This window comes from Amphiprion ocellaris, chromosome 1, assembly GCF_022539595.1.
Source record: "Amphiprion ocellaris isolate individual 3 ecotype Okinawa chromosome 1, ASM2253959v1, whole genome shotgun sequence".
Classification (NCBI taxonomy): Eukaryota; Metazoa; Chordata; class Actinopteri; family Pomacentridae; genus Amphiprion; species Amphiprion ocellaris.
Window position 1 is genome coordinate 11,104,157 of NC_072766.1, and position 24,841 is coordinate 11,128,997.

General features: G+C 39.0%; 1 protein-coding gene across 1 annotated transcript in view; it reads right to left on the minus strand.

The window, feature by feature from the left end:
* Positions 1–1,315: 1,315 nt before the first annotated feature.
* The window catches only part of mrvi1 (murine retrovirus integration site 1 homolog), a 34,623-nt gene continuing 11,097 nt past the window's right edge, over positions 1,316–24,841 (minus strand). The window contains exons 19-39 of the mRNA XM_023282843.3: positions 22,342–22,370; positions 17,464–17,685; positions 15,441–15,547; positions 15,275–15,336; positions 14,125–14,298; positions 13,122–13,199; positions 12,980–13,023; positions 12,110–12,166; positions 11,351–11,797; positions 11,166–11,244; positions 9,869–9,989; positions 9,734–9,764; positions 8,445–8,585; positions 8,097–8,228; positions 6,027–6,180; positions 5,696–5,745; positions 4,792–4,926; positions 4,017–4,081; positions 3,213–3,335; positions 2,944–3,072; positions 1,316–2,245 (exon numbers count right to left, since the gene is read on the minus strand). Coding sequence (XP_023138611.3) covers positions 2,083–2,245; positions 2,944–3,072; positions 3,213–3,335; positions 4,017–4,081; positions 4,792–4,926; positions 5,696–5,745; positions 6,027–6,180; positions 8,097–8,228; positions 8,445–8,585; positions 9,734–9,764; positions 9,869–9,989; positions 11,166–11,244; positions 11,351–11,797; positions 12,110–12,166; positions 12,980–13,023; positions 13,122–13,199; positions 14,125–14,298; positions 15,275–15,336; positions 15,441–15,547; positions 17,464–17,685; positions 22,342–22,370 — 2,543 coding nt within the window. The 3' untranslated portion in view covers positions 1,316–2,082. The remainder of the gene's footprint in view (positions 2,246–2,943; positions 3,073–3,212; positions 3,336–4,016; positions 4,082–4,791; positions 4,927–5,695; positions 5,746–6,026; positions 6,181–8,096; positions 8,229–8,444; positions 8,586–9,733; positions 9,765–9,868; positions 9,990–11,165; positions 11,245–11,350; positions 11,798–12,109; positions 12,167–12,979; positions 13,024–13,121; positions 13,200–14,124; positions 14,299–15,274; positions 15,337–15,440; positions 15,548–17,463; positions 17,686–22,341; positions 22,371–24,841) is intronic.

Below are 24,841 nucleotides of genomic sequence, written 5' to 3' on the forward strand. Positions count from 1 at the left end.
CAATAAATGGTAATCTGGAGTTGCGGAAAAGGATATTATACTCTTAGATTTATTTTACCTCCCTGGAGGTGGAGTTTGTGTGTCTGTGGGGTCATATTAAGACCTTATGGAGTTAAACTTCATAACCTTAAATGGTGTCCTGAGATAAATAAGCTACTCTGATGAGAATATGTGTTGGGAAGTGAGAGGTTTTTCAATGGAAAAGAACTTTTTCCTGACAGATATTTTGAATAAAGATAATTTTCATGACTATATGGCAATAGTAATAAATCCCAATTAATTATGGCAATATGACAGTGAGCCAGTAAACTGAAACTATAGCAGGTAAATTTTATTATTTACAACTGTGACGTGTCAAACTATCCTCAAGAAGAGTTGAGTAAGGAGGAATGACAATATAATTCAGAGGAATAATTAAACATTTTGTAAATTTTTGTAGCTGGAATGAAAGTGAGATGAGCCTCCAGATTGTCTAAATGCTAAGCATGAGACTACAATAAAGAACATGAGGTTAATGTTTGAACAAAGGGGCATTTCAGTTGATGACAGGACTTCAGCTTTGCAGTTTAATCACTCCTTTTTTTCTGACCCATTGAAAATCTTAGTGAGCTTTAAAGGTGCTAGCTCACCAAGTTTTGAGCTGTTCAACCGGTAACAAATTCTCAACCACTGAATTAATCCACATCCTAGTCAAGTGTGGCTTTGAAAAACAACCATCAAACAGTCTTACCAGTAAACAGACACTCCTTTGATGAGTGATTGCAGAGCGCCACCTTAAAATGCTACTTTATTGAGGTGAAATGATGCCACAAATGGCAAGAATATTAGAAAATTGGGCTGTTGGCACACTGGATGCTGCATGTCACACAATTGAATGCCCACAACTCCCTATTTGTACCGGAAGAAATCCCTTAAGACAACTCCGGATGGACATGTCTGACAACGTGATCCTGTATCTGAAAATGTCTGTCAACTTCACAGAGCCTTTCAGGAAGAGTGGGATAACATTCCACAAGCCAGCATGACAAAATCATGACCTCTGTGCCTCACAGATGTGTGACTCATTACTGAACTGTGATTTCTTAGCGTGTATTTGGTTGTTTTGTGACGTACATTCTGTCGTAGAGAATGTATAATCGGTAGAATTTATTAAAATACTACATGATCCATATATATTTTTTGTTCTGTATACTTGATGCACAGAAGTAACTCTCAGCATAAGAGAGAATTTCTCAAAACATCCGCCTAAGACCCCAAAAAGCACTAATCTGCTTCGGCTGCACTTTTTATTTGCCGTAACTGAAATGACTCCAGAACGTTTTCAGGCACCTTTTATTGAAAGGTGAATTGACAGAGCAAAAATTCCACAAAGAACAAACAACACAGGCAGGCACACTTGTGCAAAAAAGAATAAAAATAAGCCTTATGCCATCTAAACAGTGCTCTCATACAAGAGGAAAATTTGTCAGTGCTCTGAGGACACAATCCAAAACAACACAAACGAGAACCATCAACTGCAAAATATTGCACTTAAGGAACTACTTTGGAATGTGCTTGTTATTATTATTTCAGTCTTTAAATATAGAATTTAAACAACAAATAAAAATCTTTAAATATGGATTCAAAATCTCTCAGAGGCATTATTATCTATTGGACCTGAGAGATTATACTTTAACATTAGAGTGTCGATAAATATACTTTTTTTTCTACTGTAGCATTTATTATTCCTCATCCAAAGTACCAGAACCAGAATGTATCATTACATGTGCTTCTAATTTAATTCAATATATATTTCAGCACACTATGCAATTGGTCCCTAAAGAGAAATTATCTTTATTTGCTGCAGCAAACTGTCAACTTTCCATTCTAAACAAAATAAAACTTATCCATAAAGCCTCCCAAAACGTCTTCGACCCTTCGAGTGTCGGGGTCATTTGATTCAAGTGAGTCTGAGTGTGATGATATGGTAAACTGACAGAGACACGATGGTGACTGTGGTCTCTGTGGTTCTGCTGGTTCTTTGGTTGTGCTGTTTCTCAGCCCAAAGATCTCCATCGTGTCTCGCACAAGGTCCTTTTCTCCTTACGTGTCCTCACGTCGGTTGTAGTAGTCACTGAAGAACGTAAAAATACTGATAACCACACACATCACCACGAACAGCGTCAGGGCGATCAGGAGAAGTCGCCGACTCATGTTGACCTTTGGACAAAACCTTGTGAGAACAGCCAGAACCTCCTCCATCCTCCTGTGAAGATAAACCACTCATACAGTGCACTGTATATTTCTGATAAAAATTAAATAAAAGTTAATCATTGATGCTGGTTTTGTTTCCCAAAACAGCCTAAAAATGAATATTTACTGTGGCAGCAAAGAAAAAACACATGTAAAGACAGATTGTCCTGCTGAGAAATAATTTATAATAGTTGAAATACTGAGTAGAAAAGTTATCTTGACTCACTTGTTTTTACTTCTTGACACACCTTCTCATTCAATGGTTTTTATTTACTTATTTTATACATTGTAGATTAACACTGAAGACATCAAAACTATGAAAGAATACACATGGAATTATGTTGTAAACAAGAAAGTGTTAATCTTGCGTATTAATCTGCAATGTAGAAAATAATACAAATAAATAAAAAGCACTGAATGAGAAGGCGTGTCCAAACTTCTGACTGATAATGTATATAGAGCTAGATATAAACTTGCTCTCTATTATTTATAATGTTTTTAGTTTTCTGTTTTTCCATCTACATTTTTTGAAAGTATCAGTTACAGGACATACATAAAAAGTATGATGATTCAGAAACACTGTTTGAAAAGTACTGTACAGCATTTGAATAGAACTTGAAGACTGGTGATTGGCTTGTATCTTATGTCAGAAAAATACAGTGCATACTCTGTGTTTCTTCTCATTTTTTAAACATAGCAGATTGAGTTTACCTGCTGCTCTTGAACCTCTTTCCGCTCTCTTCATCCTTATTTTTCAATTCCAGCAGTTTCTCTGCAGCGTTCTCCTCTTCACATTTCTCTTCCTGCAGTGCTTTGCTTTGCTTCAGTCCCTCTTGATAACTGCATTTGAAATGTTCACATTAACAGCATAATATAGGCACTTATTAGTCGCATAACTGTGATGATTTATGATGAACAACAGTTATGTCAATATACGGTGTCTGTTTATGTGCATGAACAAGCAGGAGAGGAGGCCTCACCCTTTATTGTACGCCTCCTCCTCGATCTTTGCCTTGATCTCGGCTCTGATCTCGGCTCTGATCTCCTCCAAGTTTACAGAAGGCTTGGCCGGCTCACTTTCCTGCTCCGACACACTCTTTCCACTGCATTGTTTCAGATAGGAAAGAGCAATCAGCCTTGGACACCACCACTACTACCACAGCAGAAGTTATAAAACAGTGCAGACTGAGGTTCCATCACAACACTGTGGCCTTGTCTCGTGATGGAGAAGCTGCAGAGCCGGCTGAGTGGAGGGTTTGCATTACCGACACCTCCGCAGGCATGGTGAGTGAAAACAGAAAAAATAACAAAAATGGAGCGAGCACTTTACACATTTGTTATTGCTATTCTCCTCAGAGAACATCTTGCTCTGACACTCGAGAGCTCAACCGAGCCTCACTTTATAACCACAGTACGATGGGAGCCTTGCTCCTGGACTTTGTCAAACTCTTCCACAAATGTTTACATTACGACCCAGGACAGCATATCCCTCGGCTGCAGCGGGGTTTGATTATTTTTTATGCTTTCAGGGTTATTTTTACCCCACTGGGACTTTCTCTGCACCGTAAAACACATCCTGAAGGTCACACAAACAAGCCAAAGCTCCATCTGCTGCACAAAATGCTTTTGATAAGAATGATTAGAAGTTGAGGTTTTTTCTCGGTCCATTGTTTCGAGGACTGTGGACTGACCTTGAAAATCCAGCAGTGGTATGTGACTTTGTGTGCTTGCATGTGTGCGTATGTGTGTGTATAAGCAAAACACGACAAATACACAAAACGTACCATTCTGCTGCTGCTGGCTGTGCTGCCTCTGGGGTGGTGCTGCCTTTCACGTCATTTGCTTCACACTAAAGAGGAGCGAGTAGAAGAACATCACTGCTTTCTAACAATAAAACAATTAACAGTAACCTCTAACATTTTGTGAAATTATGCATTATTTTACATTTTTGGAGCTAAAACTTAAATAAAAAGTTATTTATATCAAATCATCTGGGAAAGTAACAGGGGAAACTGCTTTGATATACTAACAACCAAAACCTTTTGTGCTGCAAATATTGCACATAATGTACAGCTTTTGGTACATGTTGTTCTTTGTATACTGAATATTTGCCTACCTCAGTATGCATAGGAAGATAATGAATGGGTGCACTTTGTAAATTGATTCATTACAGCACTACATAGATACACTGCATGCTATGAATTTAACTGTACTGACATCTGGTTTATTGCTGTTTCATGACAATTAAAGCCTTAAAGTCACCTTGTATCATTTGGATAAAGAGAACAAACCGGATACTGCTTTTATGTGCACTGCATTTTATATACTTTTATGTTGACCACTGAATTATAACAACACTAGACTGTAGGTTTGCATTAAATGTTTTTCCTTAGTGGAAAAAAAACTACCAGGACCAAGAGATTCTGTCCTCAAAAAGCTGAATATGTTTCCAACCAGAGATGAACTTGAATTCAGCAGTCACTGTGGAAGTGCTGGATTAAATACTTGATGCCTCATTTCCCATCAGCCTCGTCCTGACATCAGGACAGGAAGACCTACCAGGGCAGGAAGAGTAGCACCAGTGGCGGGTCCTGCGTTGGGGCTCGGGACAGCTGTGGTTGGGGTCTGACCCGGGATGTTGAGGAGGTTAAACTTAGGCACCACTGCTACGCTCACCCTGCGTCTGGGCAAAGCCTACAGGAGACAGAACAGACAGAACATGCTACAGTCTCTTTTTGACCTACAGAAACATGATGCCACTGAATGAAGACACTACTTTGAAAGAGGAGCATGTCTTCTGGTCCAGACTAGACCTGCATGATATGAAGAAAATCTACAATGTGGGATATCATGGTTCAAAATTGAGATGACGATAAAACTTGTGATAATTAACCAGTTCTTCAGAGTGTAGGCAAGTTATATAGTACAGTTTCTGTGTCGATGCAACAATGAAAATATGATTTATCAGTCAGCACTTGTCCAGACTAAACCATTTCAGCAACTACTCAGTGGATCGATAGATATAAATGATGATGAGTGATGCCATCTTGAGGATGAATCCTAATAGCTCTTCTGATCCCCTGAGTTTTTCTCATCTGTCACTATGATTTTCAGATTTGTGATTCTGAGAGAAATGTCTGAACAGCCCTTCAGTTGCAAATATATTGAATAGTGAGCTTTAAACACCCCAAACAGCTGTTTAGATGCATAGACGTTACAAGAAAAACACAAAATCATTAATATTGCATTGACCATCCCTCTTCTTATTCAGATTGTGACTTATATTTTATCTTTTTATTAGTATAAAATATCAGGCTACAGTGAAAAAAAAATGCATTTAAATTTTCCAGGGCCCATGGTTGTGCCTTCAAACACATTGCTTTGACTGGCTAATAATCAAAAATTCAAATATATTCCATGTCCAACACTGTGAAACGGGGGGAAAAAACCTGAAAAAACATACCTTTCCAAGGGTGAGGGACATTGATCTTGACGGCCGTGGAACTCCATCATCTTTATAAAGAGAGCAGAATCCAGCATTATGAGACACTATTCATTTCATGCTGGCAGCAGTAGTTTACTCCAGTTAAAGTGGAAAGTTCTCTATTGAAAATATGCTCAAAGATCCAGTTGGCAGAGATGTTTAAAAAGGTACATGCTCAGTCAAACACTTGGCTCAAGTCAAAGTCAATTTCTAAGCATGGAACACCTTTGTAAAAAAAAATACAACATGAAGTTGGCTGAGTTTAATTCTCCGTGTTTCCTTTCCCTTGTGATCATCAGTGTAATCTTACCTCCAGTGTCTACAGATCCTCCATAACAACGATTTGAGTTCTGGTTGGCCAGCTTCTTAAACTCCATCAGCTCTGCATGATCCTTCTCATACGTCCTCTTCAGATTTTCAACATACTGCATCATGACTTCAGTGGCTTTGTTCATACGTTTCTCCTGTAAGACAAGAAAATTAACGTCTCTGCCTCATTATTTATGACACTGTGACATTTTCTCGCAATTTTCTGTCATATATAAAAAAAGATTTCTTATTTTTATAATGTCTTATTGTTATTGCACAGCCTTGAGAACAGTCACTTTGCATTTCACTGCACATGCTGTATGTGACAAATAAAAAGTCTTGCATCTTTAATATTGAAAACTCAGTCAGAACATGCCCTGCATTACAATGTGTGAGCGCAGAAACAGGAAAAACGGCTGAAAAACTGTTAGGTGACCTAAAACACCTAAAACCTGATAGCAGAGAGAGATTTGAGGTTGGAAACTTGCAACGACCTTCACAATAAAATACACAACAACCTATATTTCTGCTACTGATTGGATATCTTTGACTCATCTTGTCACCTCATTGACTTCTGAGTGAATTTCTGTTTTTAAAGTTGCATTACTTAAGCTGCATAAACAAGCTTGACATACTTAGCTAAGTAACTCCAACTCTTATCAAAATACCGACAGCTTTAAATCATAAAATTGACTGTATTTTCTCATCTTTGCTGCTCTTTCTTGATCTCTGGTCGCTACTCCTTCTTATTTTTGTAAAATGTACATTCTAAATTTATACTAGGACAACAAAGATGAGCCATAAAGAAAAATTAACACCATTTTCCCAAAAAGGCCACAGACAACACAAATGAACAGTTTGTCTGCGTTGAAATAATGAATCTTAATGCAGTTTGATCAGGAAATAGACTTCTATGGAGCAAAAGCGGCAAGATGCTATGCTTTTGTGAACCTTCTGTGTAACTATAACTACAGTGACTGTTTTTAACAGATAAGTAGCTGGGTCAATATATAATTGAGGGACTTCCGAAGTCCATGGGATATATCTTGCTTACATTTTGTATTGAAAGTAAAAAAGCTAATGTTTTCACGTTCATTATGATCATGTCTTCACAAATTTCATAATTAGTTTTAATGTAAACAATCACTTATTAATAAAAAACGACTAGATATCACAAAAAATCAACTAAATAACCGTTCGAATTTAATAACCACCTTCTAATTAGCTAAACAATAATAAAATAAACTTATTCAAAAGTTGTTTTGATTGTGTTCTTTTGATTAAGTTGAGATAATCATGACAGATATTTCTCTTTTGGCAATATATCAAATTTTACATGGAAAATAACTAATTGTATCTGTGTCTGAGAAATCACTTTCAACTAAGTTCCCCATTACAAAAACACCTCTGAAGGAAGTGTGTTAATTCCAGATCACATGACCTGCTCCACATGATGTCATTTCCTCCTGAAGAAAAGACTGGCCAGACTCCAAGGCTTTCTGAGTTATTTAATATAAAGTAGTGTGTGAGTCAAGTGTGGATTTATTGCATGTCAACAGGTTTACTACAATATCTTTATAAATAACTTTCAATTTCAATCTCATTCAATTGTATATATAATATTTAGAAGTATATTTCTGTAAAAATGCCATGTGGTGTTTGGTTATAGGCAGCCATATTGATTTTGGGCCTGAAAACAGCAAAAATGTCAACTATGATACCTGTCAACTAAGTTACAAAAAGTCCCACAATTATACATTGACCAAGCTGATAAGGGAAAGACAGAAAAAGCAGTAATTCATCTAAGTGGTTTAGGGTTTTAAGTAGCTGTAGGCGTTTGTACTTCAAAAACAGTGAATTTGCTCTTTTTGTGATGCTTGTTTGGGATAAAATCCTTCACCACGATATTTTAAATGCTGCCAAACCGGTACTTCAGTGACCCCAAGACATCCTGAAGAAGACGAGTATCTTTCAAACAATGAGATGTCTTGTATATTTGCACAGTGCACCAAACTGTGCTGCATTTTCAGTGTTCATATTGTCATCTGCATGCATGTGTGTGTCGCTGCACCTGTCGAACCGCTCCGACTATCTCCGCTCTGCTGGAGAGTCGCGTGGCGAGTCGGTGCAGGACGGCCACCGTCTCTAGGAGGCGCTGATAGGCTTCACGCTGCTCCAGGTTCTGCCACTGAGGTGAAGTCATCTGAAACACAACAACATCTTGTAACAAATCTCAGGAAAACAAAGCATACATCACTGTCCCTGTTGTACCTGGGTTTTGGACTCAGATAAGATAAATATTTCCTGCGGGGACACTTCCAGGAAACATGAAACAGATGAATGAGCACTAAAGAGCCAGCAGGAATTCTTCTTTTCTCCTGAGTTAATCTACAATCAGCTGCTGTTTTCGAGGACTGACCTTCAGCGCTCCTTTGAAATCTTCTAGTTCTTTCTCGGTGTCTTCCTCCGTCAGATTCCTCTCCCTCTCCGCCTGTTTGAGCCGCGTCTCCAGAGTGTAGTTGTCATTACGAAATGCCAGTGACAGCTGGACGAATGCGTTCTGTGAGAGAGGAAATTACAGCAATGTAACACTCAGATTGGCACATTAAACAACACATTGAAATACAGATGAGCTGCAGGTGATGGCAACACACCAACACAATGGAACAAATCCTAGAAACGTGTCCACAGCACAGCAAACACACAAATACAGGACAAGTAAGAGTCTGTGTGGTTGCTTAAGTCATACTGGCATGAAATTTATGGGTTCACGTGTGACGGGGAGTCGAGCAGCCCCGGGACGAGCATGGGGAACAAGCTGCGAGTCTGACATTTGACCCCCTGATGTTTTGCTACGTTGATCAAAGCAAGTCTGCACAGTTTTCCTACATGCATGGGCCACAGCTGAGAGGAAATATATGACCTCTGACTGTCCTGATCCAGACGCATCCCAGAGGGAGCAGTGAGAGGGGCTGCAGCAGGCGCCCGACAGCGTCACGAATGTTTGCATTTTTCTCTGCAGGAAATCACTGCGAGTCTCTTCGGCCTGATCAGGAACAGAAAAAACACTTTTCCTGTTGACAGAACATCGCCAAACGCAAGCTGCCAATTTCTGACAATTAACTACTCTGGTAACATAACAGGTTGTTGTAAACATGGGGGACGAAGGTTCAGCTGTAAGTGGAAAAATACAGATTCTCCCACAATTCACTGGTCAAAGGCGGTCAGTTTTGTGACTTACTGTATTAGGAGTTATGGGCAATTAATAACCGTGGATCATGGTGAAGTGGGAACATTACATGGCGTAAGAACATGGCACTAAGCATATTTTTACTTTCTTTTTCTACCTGTTTAAGTACAAAATAGCTGTATCTGTAAATAAGTTGAGTTTGTACAGCTGAGTCATTAAAGTCTTGTGTATTGTCCCTTTTAGACAGATTAAACAAATATAGCAGCTTGAATAATGAGTTTCAGAGGTGTTATTTGGCTTCATAATAAACAGACGGATATGAGAAAGTATCCTTCTTGTAATCAAACTCAAAATGACACACTATTTAAATTAAAGAATCAAATCACCAAAAACTACCTGGACAAAGTACTGAATTTTCATTTCTACTTTATGAATCGGAAATTTGTAGCTGTCTATCATCATTTTAAGCAAAAAAAGTGCAAATTAAATGGAACAGCAAGCACAAATCAGACACCAACCTCAACCTCTTTCTCAGTGAGTGGAGGTGCACTAGAAGGAAATCACAGAACAACAGTTAGACATAAACAGTAACTGAGACGTGAGGAAGGCTCTTTTGAAGGCTATGAGGGCTTCAGCAGTGGCTTGTTACACACCAGCCCGGCAGGCCGCGGTGAAGTTTGAGTTTTCTCAGCATCACGTCTGAAATGTTGGGCATGGCGTCGGACTTCTCCTTCGTCTCCTCACTGCTGGCTGGTTTTGGAGAAGATGGAGATCCTGCGGACACATCACTGCATTAAATCACATCGAAAGAGAATTACGTGGACTCTTTCCACGGACTTTTTTGAGTCACGTCTCAAGTCATTTTAAACTTTATGTGGGTCAATATATAATTGTGGGACATTTTGTATCATAGTTGACAGGTATCATAGTTGACATTTTTGCTATTTTCAGGCCTAAAATCAACATGGCCGCCTATAACCAAACACCACATGGCATTTTTACAGAAAGATTCTTCTAAATATTATATATACAATTAAGTAAAATTGAAATTGACAGTTATTTCTAAAGATATTGTAGTAAACCTGTTGACATGCAATAACTAGATCTAGTTGTTCATTTTAATGTAAAACTAATGCAGCTTGCATGTGTAGATTTCTTGCTCATGTTTAAAGAATAAATATGTGACCTTGTACACAAAATGAGATGATCTCAGTGAAACTGCTGTTTTAAAAAGACATTAAACTACTTTTTTAAAAAATGGCAGACTGATTCAGTAATGTCAAATGTCTATGAATATATCTAGTTTTCTAACATTTCTAACACCAAGACAAATTCCACTGCAGCATGAAAAATCCTTCAAACATGTTCATTCCCTCTAATACATCATGAATTAAGCTTTTCTTTTGTAAGAGGAGGAAGGTGTTATTCATTCTTTAGCTGTTAAGTAATCTTATTTAAAGGTCTCTAAACGATTCCCATTAAAATTAAAGGAGACACTTGTACATTTTTCTACAAAGACTAGTTTTATCTAATCAGGACAAAAACAGAAAATTAATAATTTTGGCTTTCATGCACAATGTTGAGTTAGGTGTTCCAGCTGTCACTTCACAAGCTCATTCTCACGGCAGTCAAATCCAAGGAAGCTCAGTAAGTCTCAGTCCTCTTTCTCTTTTCAAAAATGCACAGAACAACTTCCTCACTTCATCCGGTGGTCTAAGGCCTGCATACTTTAACAATCATGCCATCTGCTGATGGAAAATGAAAACAGCACTTGTCTCTCTGTTACAAGGTTGCCAGTAAATGGGTGGCACAGATGGAAAAAAAACAAGAACATATCATCATTTTCGGACTCAGATTTTCCCTGAGATTCAGGAAGTGCACACCCTTGGCGACATCGCTGGATGTGCTGCTGAAAGGACTTTGTGTCTTGCGTGACGAGGGAGCTTTTACCTTTTTCCTGTTCGGCAGCTTCGCTCAAGTCTGGTAGCTTGGATCCCACAATGCTTTGGTTACGCATCAGCTTGTGCTCCTGTACACGGAAACAAGACCAAAACATTCTTTTATCATTCTCACAACATTTTACCCAAAGGGACATTTGATTACATAAAGACAGAATGACAACATCAATGCTTTACCTCTCTGAGTTTAGACAGTTTCTGCACCGGCCCCGGCTGAGTGGGCAGGTCCTTATATCCTGAGGACTTGAACACAGCATCCTTGGGTTTGTCTGAGAAAGTGTCCTCGGCTGTAGGAGGGAAACTCGGGGCTCCGTTTCTAGAATTGAGGCTTCCTACGGTATCCCAGGAAACAGCCCTCATCAGCGGAGGAAAGGCCCCGATGGTCTTGATCTCTGCGGTGCAGGGGGCCTGCTGGGTGGGAGGTCTGGGGACAGGCTTGGCCACCCCTGTGGCCGGGGCCTGGTTTGGGTTTCGACCTGAAACCTCATCTGCTTTATTGACTGAGGGAGGACTCTTAGGCACAGAAAGATCACAGTTGTCCTTCTGAAGCGCAAAACGAGGCGTCAGAGTTCCAGACGACACTTTCCTTTTCTCAGGCGCCTTCCAGTCCACCAGCAGCCTGCCCTGAGGTCAGTGACACAATAACACCACTATTAATACATTCAGTATTTCTGTGTTTTTATGACATAAACTCACACACATTTTATAAGACACATTTTGGACTGGGCACAGAGGTGATTTTAGCTTTCGAGGCACTTAAATATCAAATTCTGATTTTAACCTGATGAAGGCGAAAAATTCTAACTTACAGGACATTAACAAAAGTGACAGTGTGCCTCCTCTACAAAGCTTTCTTTCATGTGCATTTGAAATGATTATGGTTGTTATTTGTGTGTTAATAAAGAGAACTAGAGTGAGTGAGTCTGTAAATCTGACCTCTTGATCCTGACTGGTTACATCAGACTGCTCCCTGCCTGAAGGAACCTCCAGATGCTACAAGAGAACATATCAATGTTCTTGTGTTAATAAAATTATTCATATGATTAGAATCAGACACAGTTGATTTTTAATCCTTTGAACCCCAAGTAGTTTCTGGTTGTTTTTTGCTCCTGTCACATGTGGGTTTACTTTTCCCTGCAGTGTAAAGTCCTGCACTTCTATGGAAACAGCGCAATCATGACGAAGTACAGAGAACTCAAAAATATATTTTGTGCAATATGGCACAGTTTTTGTTAGCATAAACTATACAAAAGAAATAATAAAGCAGAATTTATTTGATAATTTATTTTACAAAAATTTTAAAAACCTGGGAATACCATTTTTCATTTGTTTCCGTACTTGTCTACTATCTGCTCTGTGTTATCACAGGTTTATTTTCAAAATGAGACATGTTGGACAAAGTGATACTGACAAAATACCACAATTTTAGGTTTTGTTATTTTTCCCAACAAAGACTGTCAAAAAGTTGAAAATCCAACAATTCTTTCTGTTTTTACTGTTTCTAGCTCTGGTAAATCATGTAATTTTGGATGTTTTTAAAATTGTTTTAAGGTAAAATGGTTTTCATAGTTGGAAAATTAATGCTTGAAGTGGGTTTTTATTTCAGAGACAGCATGGTAGAGAGACTAAATGTTTCACATAAAGCAAACAAATTAGAGCAGCATTTAAGAATACAAAAAAACTGAAATAAAATGAACACTGTTGGTTTTATTTGTGGGAAATTTGTATCAAGAAATGTTTGCATAACACTTGAGGCCATTGTGAGTGAAAACTGAACTTGTGTAACAATAACAAGCATTCCTTTACCTGACCGACAGACTGTGGGCTGACATGGGTTGACTCTGAAGGTCCTACTAGTGAAAAAGCAAAAAAACAAAAAACAAAAACATTTTCATCAACTCCACAACAAAGCATCAATAAATAATAATCTTGGACAAAAAGTACAAACCAGTCTGAGGGGCCACAGTCAGTGAGCTGCTTCTCGATGAACACGGTGAGGATGACGGTGTTGGAGTTGGAGAAAGAGCTGCAAAGAAAATAAATGAGTCAGATTCTTTAAAGTTACCAACCACATATTGACAATATCTTTAAGGGTCAATATATAATTGCGGGACTTTTTGTAACATAGTTGACAGGTATCATAGTTGACATTTTTGCTGTTTTCAGACCTAAAATTCACATGGCCACTTATAACCAAACACCACATGGCATTTTTACAGAAAGATTCTTCTAAATATTACATATACAACTGAGTAAAACTGAAAATTCTTTATAAAGATATTGTAGTAAAACTGTTTACATGCGATAAATCTACACTTGACTCACACACTACTTTATATTAAATAACTCAGAAAGCCTTGGAGTCTTGCCAGTCTTTTCTTCAGGAGGAAATGACATCATGTGGAGCAGGTCATGTGATCTGGAATTAAGACACTTCCTTGAGAGGTGTTTTTGTAATGGGTAACTTAGTTGAAAGGGATTTCTCAGACACAGACACAATATGTCATTTTCCACATAAAATTTGATATATTTCCAAAAAAGAAATATCCGTCATGATTATCTCAACTTAATAACAAGAACACAATCAAAACAATTTTTGGATAAACTCATTTTATTATTGTTTAGCTAATTAGAAGGTGGTTGTTATTAAATTCAGATGGTTATTTAGTTGACATTTTAGTGACATCCAGTTATTTTTTATTAATAAGTGATTGTTTCTATAATAAATAATTATGGAATTTGTAAAGACATGATCATAATGAACATAAAAACATTAGCTTTTTACTTTTAATAAAAATGTATGCAAGCTATATCCCCTGGACTTCAAAAGTCCCTCAATTACATATTGACTCTTAAAATCCATTTAAACACTAAGACAACATGTGAGATCTCACTAATTACCACTAATGTGTCTGTGTCTGAGTACATGTGTGTGTCTGTACTTGTAATACCTGTGGGCGAGTCGGTGAGGCTGCTGGTGGATCGGCGGCCGCGACGCATCAGAAAGCGATCGCTGACCTTCTTGGCCTGTTCGAGCAGCTCCAGGTTCTTCTGTCGATCCTCCTCAGAGAGCTGCAGCTCCGGGAGCTGATCTTTGACCAGGTCGATCACGTTACCTGTGTTGTCTGAGGAACACAACACACACATGAACAAATATACACACAAATGTAGATACACAAGCACACTTATTTTGATTCTGCGGTGTTTTCGACATTTCTGCAAGCTATTGATAAATTACATATATCCAAGCAAATAGAATGCAAGGGCTGCACAGTGGATCAGTGGTTAGCGCTGTTGCCTTGCAGTTAGAAGATCCCCGGTTCATGTCCCAGCCTGGGATCTTTCTGCATGGTGTTTGCATGTTCTCACTGTGCATGCCTGGGTTTTCTCTGGGTACTCCGGCTTCCTCCCACACAGGTTAATCGGTAACTCTAAACTGTCCGCAGGTGTGAATGTGATCTAAACCAGTAGGCTCCTTTCCTAATATATCAGCAAATCATCAGGTAAATCAGAGAGGCTGCATCTCAAGTGTATTTAAGTGGAATTTCTTGGTTTAAAGTCTCAGCGCGAGGAACAATTCACAGATGGACCTGAGCCAATAAATCAGGTGATGAGTGCTGGTCAAGTCAGTGATATTTTTATCTCCTCCTCTCTTGAAAAAAAGTTCAACAAACTGAACATCAAACGGAACCACATCATCAAAAGCATTTCAGACATGTGGGAGGATTCACCGACTCATCTGTCAAGATACAGATGACCAAACTTCGCCCAAACGTAGTGACGCTTCATGAGCAACGATGTAAAATGAGAAAGCTATTTTGCTTTTAGTCCTGCTTGAAAAGACCAAAGATGTTTTAAATAAAGAAAGGATTGTTACAGCAGTAATAGGGTTACAACTGTCCACTTAGGAAGAGTGCACGTGGAAAAACACTCCAGAATAAAACTGGTGGACTAAAACAAATGATGTTAATGATAACATTTAAATAGTTCTCATAGTGTTGTTTATTTTTAGATAGTTTAAGCTGCAGTGTGTGTGTGTATGTGTGTGTGTGTGTGTGTGTGTGTGTGTGTGTGTGTGTGTGTGTGAGTGTGCGTACCCACCGACTGTGGTGATGGGTCCTCCAGAGGACTTCCTGGCCATGCGAGCTCTGGGACTGTGTGGCCTGAGAGAAAGAATAATACTGATTCAGACACACACTGTCTCTGTTTAGAGCTAAAGCAAAAGAAGGAAACTATTTTAGGGATGCTTGAGAGTGAAGCTGATTACCTGGCCTGCTCCAGAGGACGTCCATCTTGCTGGACAATAGCGGCCTGCTGTGGGTAGACGATGGTGGGGGCGGTCATGATGACAGCTCGACTTTCCGCTGGTGTAGACTGAGCAAAAAAACACAACATAAGAGTCTGAGTTACGACAAGGTTACAGTAAAAGCAGGGTTAGATGAACCTGCTGTGGAGCCCTGATGAAAAACTGAGCAGTGGCAATTTAATTTAACACAACTATAGTTAGAAGGACACATAAACAAAACCTGAACTGACATAATAAGCAAATAAAAACTAGATTTAACACAGTAAGATTCAGGAATAAGAATTTTAGACTAAAATTAAAGCTTTAGATTCAGGTTTTAAGGTTCAAACTTAAAGATCTGCATCCTGATTCTGGCTAGATTGGCACAAATGCTCCCTAAATAATGCTATTTCACACATATAGCAATGATCTGGCCTGTTCTACACTTGCAAAATATTGCTTGAAGCAGAATATTGCTCCCTTTATCAAGGCTTCTTCACTAAATTCCCTCTGGATTCCTATAAAGCAGTTAAAGGTTACTAGACGAGGGATGAGAGAACAGACAAGATGTCACTCAATTGTAGTTTTACAGCATAAAATTCTTCTCCAACTATGAGAGGTAAGTACGCAAACAAACACAGACTCACATCAAACACTATTTCCTGAAGACCTCCTCTAAAAGCTGATCTTTGCCATAGATTCCTAATAAAAGGGATCCCCACTGATGGCAGCACCGCAGACAGGCTGCAGCCTCACCACTGTGCTGCAATAAAGGTGGATGCTTTTATAGTGTTGGCATATGCCCTGGAGATTAGATTACACAGCTTCATTACATTCTGCAGAGATGTCTTATCAGGCCAGCGTGTTTATGAGCGACTGCAGCGGAAGACAATGTTCTCCGATGTTCAGACTGTTTAACACTTTACTGTCTGTGACATGTTTGCTGAATCTGATCTGATCATATCCTCCATCTTGTTGTGAGATGCTCAAATGCTCCAATCTTGAGGGTGTTTGTGAGTTAAAGGCTCAGTCCACCCACAGGCGAACAGATTAACATTTCCCTCACTGTCACTAATTTTAATGTATGCAGATAGTTTTGGTTTGTCTGCTGAAGTTTTGCGATATTCATCTCTGGAATTGTACACTGTGGACGAGTGTAATTTGTGGTTCTCAAAGCAAACAAAGTTTTTCAAATAGATTTTTTTAATGATGAAAAGCATACTTGCAAAACTTTAGCCAGCTTGTAAGACTTTGTGGAGATAAACACGCAAAAAAAGAAATAAAACCGAAGAAATACATTTGCAGAAGTCAGACATTTTTAGTTAAAATAAAACTGTCTACAAGGACAGAGGGTTTTCAGGATGAATTAGGAAAAAAATGGCAACTTTTGTCTTTTTTTTTTTTTTAACAAAAAAAGCACGAATGTGTCCTAAATGACCTACAGAGGACATTTTCTACAGATAAGGTGTTCATCACACAACAGAAAAATCTAAATTAGTCTTCACCCTGAGCTGATTTCAGTGAGTTCTTTGGAAAATTCCTCAGCTGTGGCTCTACTTTTGGTGATTTATTCTAAAAGCCCAGCAAAGTGGCCTTCAAAGACTCATAAAACATCCAAGAATCAGCAGAATTAAAGTAAAGTCTAAACAATTTATGAGACATAACTGTTATATGAGCTAAAAAAGTAAAGTATGTACCAAGTTAAAAGCCAGTATTTGCAGTACTGGTCATTTCTGTTCTCTGCACAGCAAAGCCTCATTTAGATAAGAGCAGAGAGCCTCTCTAACAGGAGAGTGTTGGTAGAAGAAAAGAACATTGTGCTCTCAGCTGAGAAGGATTAATCAAAAGCTTCTACTGGTGAGCTGAAAGTAGCATGTTGAAGGGAAAGAGGGACTCATTTTTGAGGGCCAGACTTCAGCAGGAGCGTTGATGGAATTTCCTCTGTGGGCCAAATGGATTATGGAGTTGTTCGAAACAATACGCGATTCGAAAAGTGACAACTCACTGTGCTGGGAGAGCTGGAGGAACTGTCCAGCTCCTCGGGAGAGTCCTCCTCCTCCTCAGGCAGTGTGGGCATGGCGGGAAGCAGCGAGGGCCGAGAGCGGGTGTGGGGGAAAATAAAGGGTCTCTCAGCAGCAGCGGTGGCGTCACAGGACTCCTTGGAGATACGGTCACTTTGTTCAAGAGGAGCTTCCTGCTGTAAGTGTTTGTCCTCCTCCTCCTGGAGCTGCAAGATCATGAACACAAAAAAACACAATAGATGAAGAAATGTTAAAAGAAAAAGGTGATAATCCTCTCTGCTGTACTACAGTTAGAACTAACCAGACGGTCAAGCAATAAACAAATCCCAAAATAGACATTCTTCATTGAACTGCGACAGCGTGTTAGCAAATCTTCCCAAAAGATGGTCAGAAATAAAACCTCTGCCTTGAAAGCGTTACTGTCCTACGACTCACATATTTGGCTTTTGAGTTTTCACATGAGAACTTTTTAAGATACTTAAAAGGGAAACATGTAACTGTGAGGTAGAGTTAGTGGCCGCTGCTGCGTTCTCTCACACGTCTGAGGCTTTGTATCATTTAGACCATGAAAAATATGATTGTACACTTAAAGGAGATGTTGCAGAGAAACATTTGTATGTGCGTACATGTTTTGTTCTTACTGTGGACATGCCAGAGTACACAAATGCATGCAAAAAGACCAGCTGCACAGTTAACACACTGCTGTTAGCTTCACACTATTTCACTGATATGCAGGTGACTGTAACGCGCCACAAAAACCAAAAGCAAACTATCAAGAATGCAGAAATGTTGTGACTGATTTATGAGGAAGGAAATGCTTTGAACACATTCAGTGGCTGAACTCTTACAAGAAAACCCCACAGGGCACCTTTAAGCTTGTAACTATACTTATTTAGGGCTTCCTCAGAAAATGATGCTTCTGCTAGATTTAAGACGCAGCAGTTGTATCATTTTTATCTGTCGCTCAGCGGAGGAAAATTCAAAAGCGGCATCTCTGCTTTACAGCATCACTAATCATAAAACAAAATAATAAACAGATATAGTGCTCATGGTTGAGCTCCGTGTGTTTTTCTTCCCACACTGTGACTTTTGTCAGGCTGTTGCTGTTTTGACCACAAACACTGACTGGGATGTTCTCTGTTGTTACAAAACTCTGCTACATTCAGTGTACGTTGCTCTCACAAGCTGACTGAGGCAATGAGCTCCTGAGGGACACTGTAAAACAAACAGAGGGGCTTGTGGATAAATTGAGGGAAAAAAAGCCAGTGAGTGCACGCCACATGGAAGATTACTGAGAGGAGAAACCATTATTGTAGAGTCTGCACTAAATGTTTTGTGCTTCAAGTCAGTCAACTGTGAATTTATTAAAGATTTGTTTACTAAAATTGGAAGTGGAAGAGGAAGAATTGTTATATTAAGGACGATGAGAGCATAAAATGAAGACAAATTGCAAAAGATACACCCAAAATAAGACAAGAGCAAACAAAATGATGTTGCTGATTATTTGTTTTGCCGATGAAAATATTGAATAATGGGCTATTTATTTTAGCTGTAAGTCCTTTGAACACTGCAGCAGTTATGTAGCTCACTGAACTAAAGCCAAACATGGCCTAATTTAGTCAGCAGTTATGTGTGCAACTTGTTTGAACCATTGTTTGCTGTTTCCTTTTTAGTCACAAATTTATTCAAATATAAATGCAGGGTAACTTTAACCCTTTGAAGGAGCAGGAGCTGCACATTTCGTACACATTTCACCCAAAATAGAAAGATTTAGCACATTGACCACTACAGGTGCGTCTGTTCTCACTGCCAGTGCTGCCTGTAGTTACACTCACCAGCTGTTGAACAAGGCATGCAGACAAGTGAAAGGTGTGAAGAATTATTGGCTATTTCAGAGGTATGGCATGCACTTAATGCTGGACAAATCCTCTGAGAATTTGGGGCCAAAATATGCAGAGTGCTGCTCAATGTCATCACAAGCATGACAAGTTCTTGGGAATATATAGGGACAGAAAGGCTGTGAGTCACTGGGGAGGAAATGGCTTGTTTAACTCTCTCCCAGTGAGCTGCGAGGATATTTCCTGGCTACAGGAATACTGCCATACAGGAGAATACTCACTTATCTCTCTTAGTCTGCAGAAACACGTAGAACACACACTTTTGCATTTTAAAAACACTCTTTTACTTCACCGTTGCTGATTGTCTCTCTGCTGTAAAGAAACAGAACCTCTCATATGTCATAACTGAAATCCTAAACCTACTTCTTAGTCTACGTTTTCAGAAATTATTTATCAGCTTAGATTCAAAGAAATCAGCTTCAAGGTTCTGTTGCATATATAAATATGAAAGTGAGTCACTGGATGTTTCTAAGTAATTGCTCCTGAAATTCAGGGGAGTTTTGGCAACAACCACCTGCAGTTTTCATGTCATCGACTGCATCAGCTGCTTTTTCTCAAAATTTGCCAAATATGGAGAAGAATAAAAAAGAATAAAATAACAAAAACACTGAACAGTTTGCAGCCAGTGTATCACCTGCTGCCTTGTCTGTTTTACCTCCTTTAAATGTGTTACTAAGCACTCAAACAAACTCAGATGTCTTCCAGTGAAAGAATTCTGCTTTTAATGACTGCGATGAAACTCGTGCTACTCGAAAATGCTTCAGACCAAACAAAGATGTCAAGCTACACAGCAGGAGGTTCGTCGGTGCAGAGTGTTTCCCCAGCACACCATGAGACGCAGATAAATATTGCAGAGTAATTGAATCAGTCACATTATTTCCTGTGGGGGGAACAGGACAGAACATACAAGCCGGAGTGCAGATAACTCCTCACACACAACTCTTTCCTCATTCTTACACAACCAGGAACAGAGAAAACTTATTCGTCCATCAGAACCATCACAGTCAGAATCAACTTCCCAGCCGGAGCTGTCTCAGATGGAGGAGATGGAGGGAACCGGCACCCTCCTCCCCTTCTCTGTTACATAAGCCCACTCCCTCTGGCCAGATTTGTTTAAAATTTGGTTGTGTGAAGCGCAGAGTACAGGGCCAGGGGAGGAAGTGGTTACCACAGAGGCACGATCTGAGATAACAGAGCAGAGGAAGTGTGAGAAAGAAAAAGAAATGGATGCACAGGAGAAAGATGTACGGTCAGGTTAGGGAGCAGATTAACTCCACAAATTTCAAGGCGAAGGAAATATGACACACAGCAGATCATGTTAACTCACCCGGGCAGCTACGAATCAGACCAACAACTGTCTACAAGATTTCATGCACAAGTTGCAACCCACTAACAGAGCTCAACCTGCATGCGTCCCCCTACAAACATCACCCACTAAGACCCCACAGCTCCATGCAGCCGAACCTGTCCACAGAGAGCGTGCACGTTACCTGAGTCCACCGCTGTAGTGCTGTGGAGAAACGCACACAGACACACACTGGCGCTGGTCTCTCCGACTCAGACCGACTTCCCACAGTCAAACTGTCACTCTCAGCCTTTTCCTCAGAAAACTCCTCTATCCTCAGGGCTTCTCCTTCCTTCTCCCGTCCCCTCTGTTCCCTGTCTTTTTTCAGCAGCAGCCTCTCTTTCACTCCTGGGAGCTTTGACCATTTAAGGAGAAGGGCTCTGTGCGCCTCTTTGGGCTGCTGTGGAGTGTGTGTCTGTCTGTAAACTGTGTGTGTGTGTGTGTGTGTGTGTGTGTGTGTGTGTGTGTGTGTGTTCTCAGGCTGCTGGTCCTCTGATCATCCCACAACCAAAACCTGAAGAAACTTAAAGAAGCATGTTATTTTCTTTTCCTGCAGGGTTTGTTTTGTATCTCTTGTTGTACGTGAGGGCATGTTTGTGAGAGACTGATAGATAAATTGTGTCCCTACGATGTGTGTTTACTCTGCTAACCAGGAGGACATCTCTCTTAGGGGCTGCTTATTAGTCCTGAGATGGTTTTTCTCTTCAAATGCCTCCATCATCCTGCATGTTGTGTAAACGAAGGAGCACAGCGGACACATTGTTTGGAGGGACACAGCTGACATTCACACCAAAATGCAGCATCACCATTTGAACTAATGTGAGCTGGTGATCTTAAACGCTCAGTGTGAAGAGAATTTTTGATGAAAGGGGCAATTTGTGCCAAGAAGTCACATGCTCTTTTTGCTTACTCCAACTTGAGGAAGGTTGTGTTTAAAGTTACTTCATGGTTTTGCTCAAAATGAATGATAAAGTATGATAACAACAATCTACACACACAAGTACAATTTCATTTCATTTGCATTTTCATATATTTTGTAGAACCTCCACAGCATTTATAAACAGTATATTGGTATATGTGATTATGAGCAGAAATATCTGTTTATTATAACAGAATATTGCAAAATCCAATTACAGGAGAAAATGTATGTGTTGAGAAACACAGTACATTATTAAAAATGTACTCACACCTGCTTATAACTGCATTACAGTGTGTTACAAGCCATTTATTACACATTTATGTGCTGCTTTTACATGGTGGACAGAGGTGCTTAAAGAAAGGTGTGACTATGATGACTACTTGGAAACTAAGGATTAAAAAGTACAGTTTTATCATATGAATTACAGTGGAGTGTAAGTATAAAGCAGCATAAAATGGAAATACTTGAGTACTCTCAAAGTGTACTAAAATTAATGTACATAGTTCTTCTTCACCACTGTCCAAACCACAAAACCAAGCAGCGCAGTCGCACTTCTCCTATCTTTACATAGCGTCGGCCACAAAAAGAGCTTTTCCCCACAACATCTTCAAAAAGCACAAAAGACCCACAAATACGTACCACCTTCAGCATACAGAGATAAAACTGTATTCTACAGTTATCGAGCAGGAGGGAGTCTTACCTTGCTGCAGCTGCCTGGTCCTGAGCCACCTGTTAGAGCCAGAGCACAGACAGTGACAACAGTTGATTTGCATTTAACAGGAAAGCATGTGCAATGCAAATGTTATGGGCCAGTTAACAAAAGAAAGAAGCGAGAGAGAGGGAGAGAGAGGGAGAGAGAGGGAGAGAGAGTGAGTGTATATGCATCAGAAACAGAAAGAGAAAACAAACAGCAAAGACATAAATTGAGTTTTCTGTCCTGTGAAGCTGATGCTGGCAGTGTGATATTCATCTCACTGGCAGAACTACTGTAACTCTTGTTTCAGGAAGTCTTCCACCCAGCCCACCTTTATAACTAGGGGCAACAATAACCTGGCAACCGTGTCGAGCAAATGAGGTGCTTGATCCGCTGGTTGAAAGCTCTTGTCGCCCGCTTTAGAGGCTCTCTGGAAAATGTTTGTAGTATCGTGGCCAAAAAGCACTAAATACCTGTAACTCTCAGATATTATATCAAGCACCATCAGCGCTCAACAGCGATATGTCACCATTAAGGTAATTTAAAAAACTACAAATAAACCAACTGCTTTAATGTTGCTTATTTGTTGATGACACTTCATGAATTTTGACCCCTGTAAAGCACAAATCAGACTCCAAAATCACCAGATTGATGCAGCTTTTCACAGCCAGAATTTTACTTTATTTGTCCTTACACAGGTCACTCAGAAAAAAACAAGGAAAACTACCCAAAGCAGTATAATTTTCCTCACTTGATCACAATCTTGCTTTTTCTGGAAGTGTCCAACCTGACCACAAAATAACTCCCATTCCAGCTTCAGAGATTCTGTTATTTCCACATTTCATTTCTAGATTTCCCATCAAAGAGCTCACTGTTTACAGCCGCCACACACACGCAGCGCATTAGAGACCCGCTGCTTTTCTAAACTATTTATATTCAGTCTTCAGGGGATCTTTATGCATTACACAACCTGACTATGTCTCGGTTTTAAACAGCAACATAAAACCTAAAAGCGAGTTTTATCTCTTTGAGATGTTACAGTGGTAAGACTGAAGTTGATTTAATATCTCATATCAATGTTTTATTAGTGCGAGGAAGATAGTGGAAGGTAGGAAGGAATGTAGAATAGTTTTATTAAAGCCTTAATGGAGGTGGAGCTGTGCTTTAGATGGCATCAACAAATGTAAAATCACCGCTGAAGCACTGACAGACAGAAAAAATGTCAACATTTATTTTTAGGTTTTGCTTCATTGTGTTGTAATCTGATCAGTCAGTTCACCCGCTGTTATTACCATGAATATTTGTACAGACGATCACGGTTCTTCATGACGACAACCACGATTGAAACAGTAGGCAGAATCATTCTTAATATTTGCATTTTTTTATTGAAATTTTACTGAGCTAAAAGTCCACTCTTCTATGATACATTATTGTACCACAAACCGGGTCCACACCAAAATTAAGTGGATTATTCCTTTACCCTTGATCCCCCTCTCCACTGAGGTTCAAAAAATCTGATAGTTTTTACATTTTACATATCATTTTTTTCCCCACAATTTACACACGCATTCCACCTACTTATGTCCAATAACTGATACCTCATCCTCTTATATATAGTCTTCTACATAGTATTTTTTTTTTACATCATCTGTATATTATGTGCTCTGCAATTTTTGTACTGTGTTTTTTCTTATTTATTCTTGTACTGCCTTTATATTTTTGGAGCTGCTGTAACGGTGAACTTTCGCCACTGTGGGATCAATAAAGTTTATCTTATCTTATTATATTTATTAGCATACTGATATTAACAAGTAGTGTAATTATAGCTGCAACGAGCCTTTAACACGGCTGTAGACTTGTTTATGTGACTGTGTGTGAGTCCTGTATGTTTACTTGCATTGATAAATTTTTTTAATCTTTCGGGATGCTTTTTCATATGCATTTATTGATAATATTGTATTTTTTATTATTAGGATTATTACTTCACTGTATATATGTGTTTTAGAACAGCTTCTTTGTGTTTTGATGTTGTTTTACTTACTGCGTTATTGATTGTTATGTGTTGCCCATTCTAAACAAATAAAATAAACTACACTTCACTATGTGGAAGATAAAACCTTCCACATTCCATATCGATGGACACTAAACTAGACTAAATTGGTTGTTTTTGATGGTAAAATTCTGGTAGCTGTGGATGCCAGAATGCTACCGTAAAATTACAGTAAAACATTTTCTACATTTACGGTAAAGAAATGTATTGATATTGTTTATTTTAGGGTTAAAAAATATGCTTTATTCCATATTTTACTGTAAAAAAAGAGTTTTAACCATTAAAATTTTGAAAATTTACATGAAAATACTACATAAAATTAAGTTTGTGTAACTTATTACAAATATTACAGCATTTTTCTATTATCAGTACAACAGTTAGTATATTTAACGTTAAATATATGTATTTTTTTTAGCAAAAACTGAGGTTAAAGCTGTCTTTAATATTAAAGCATAA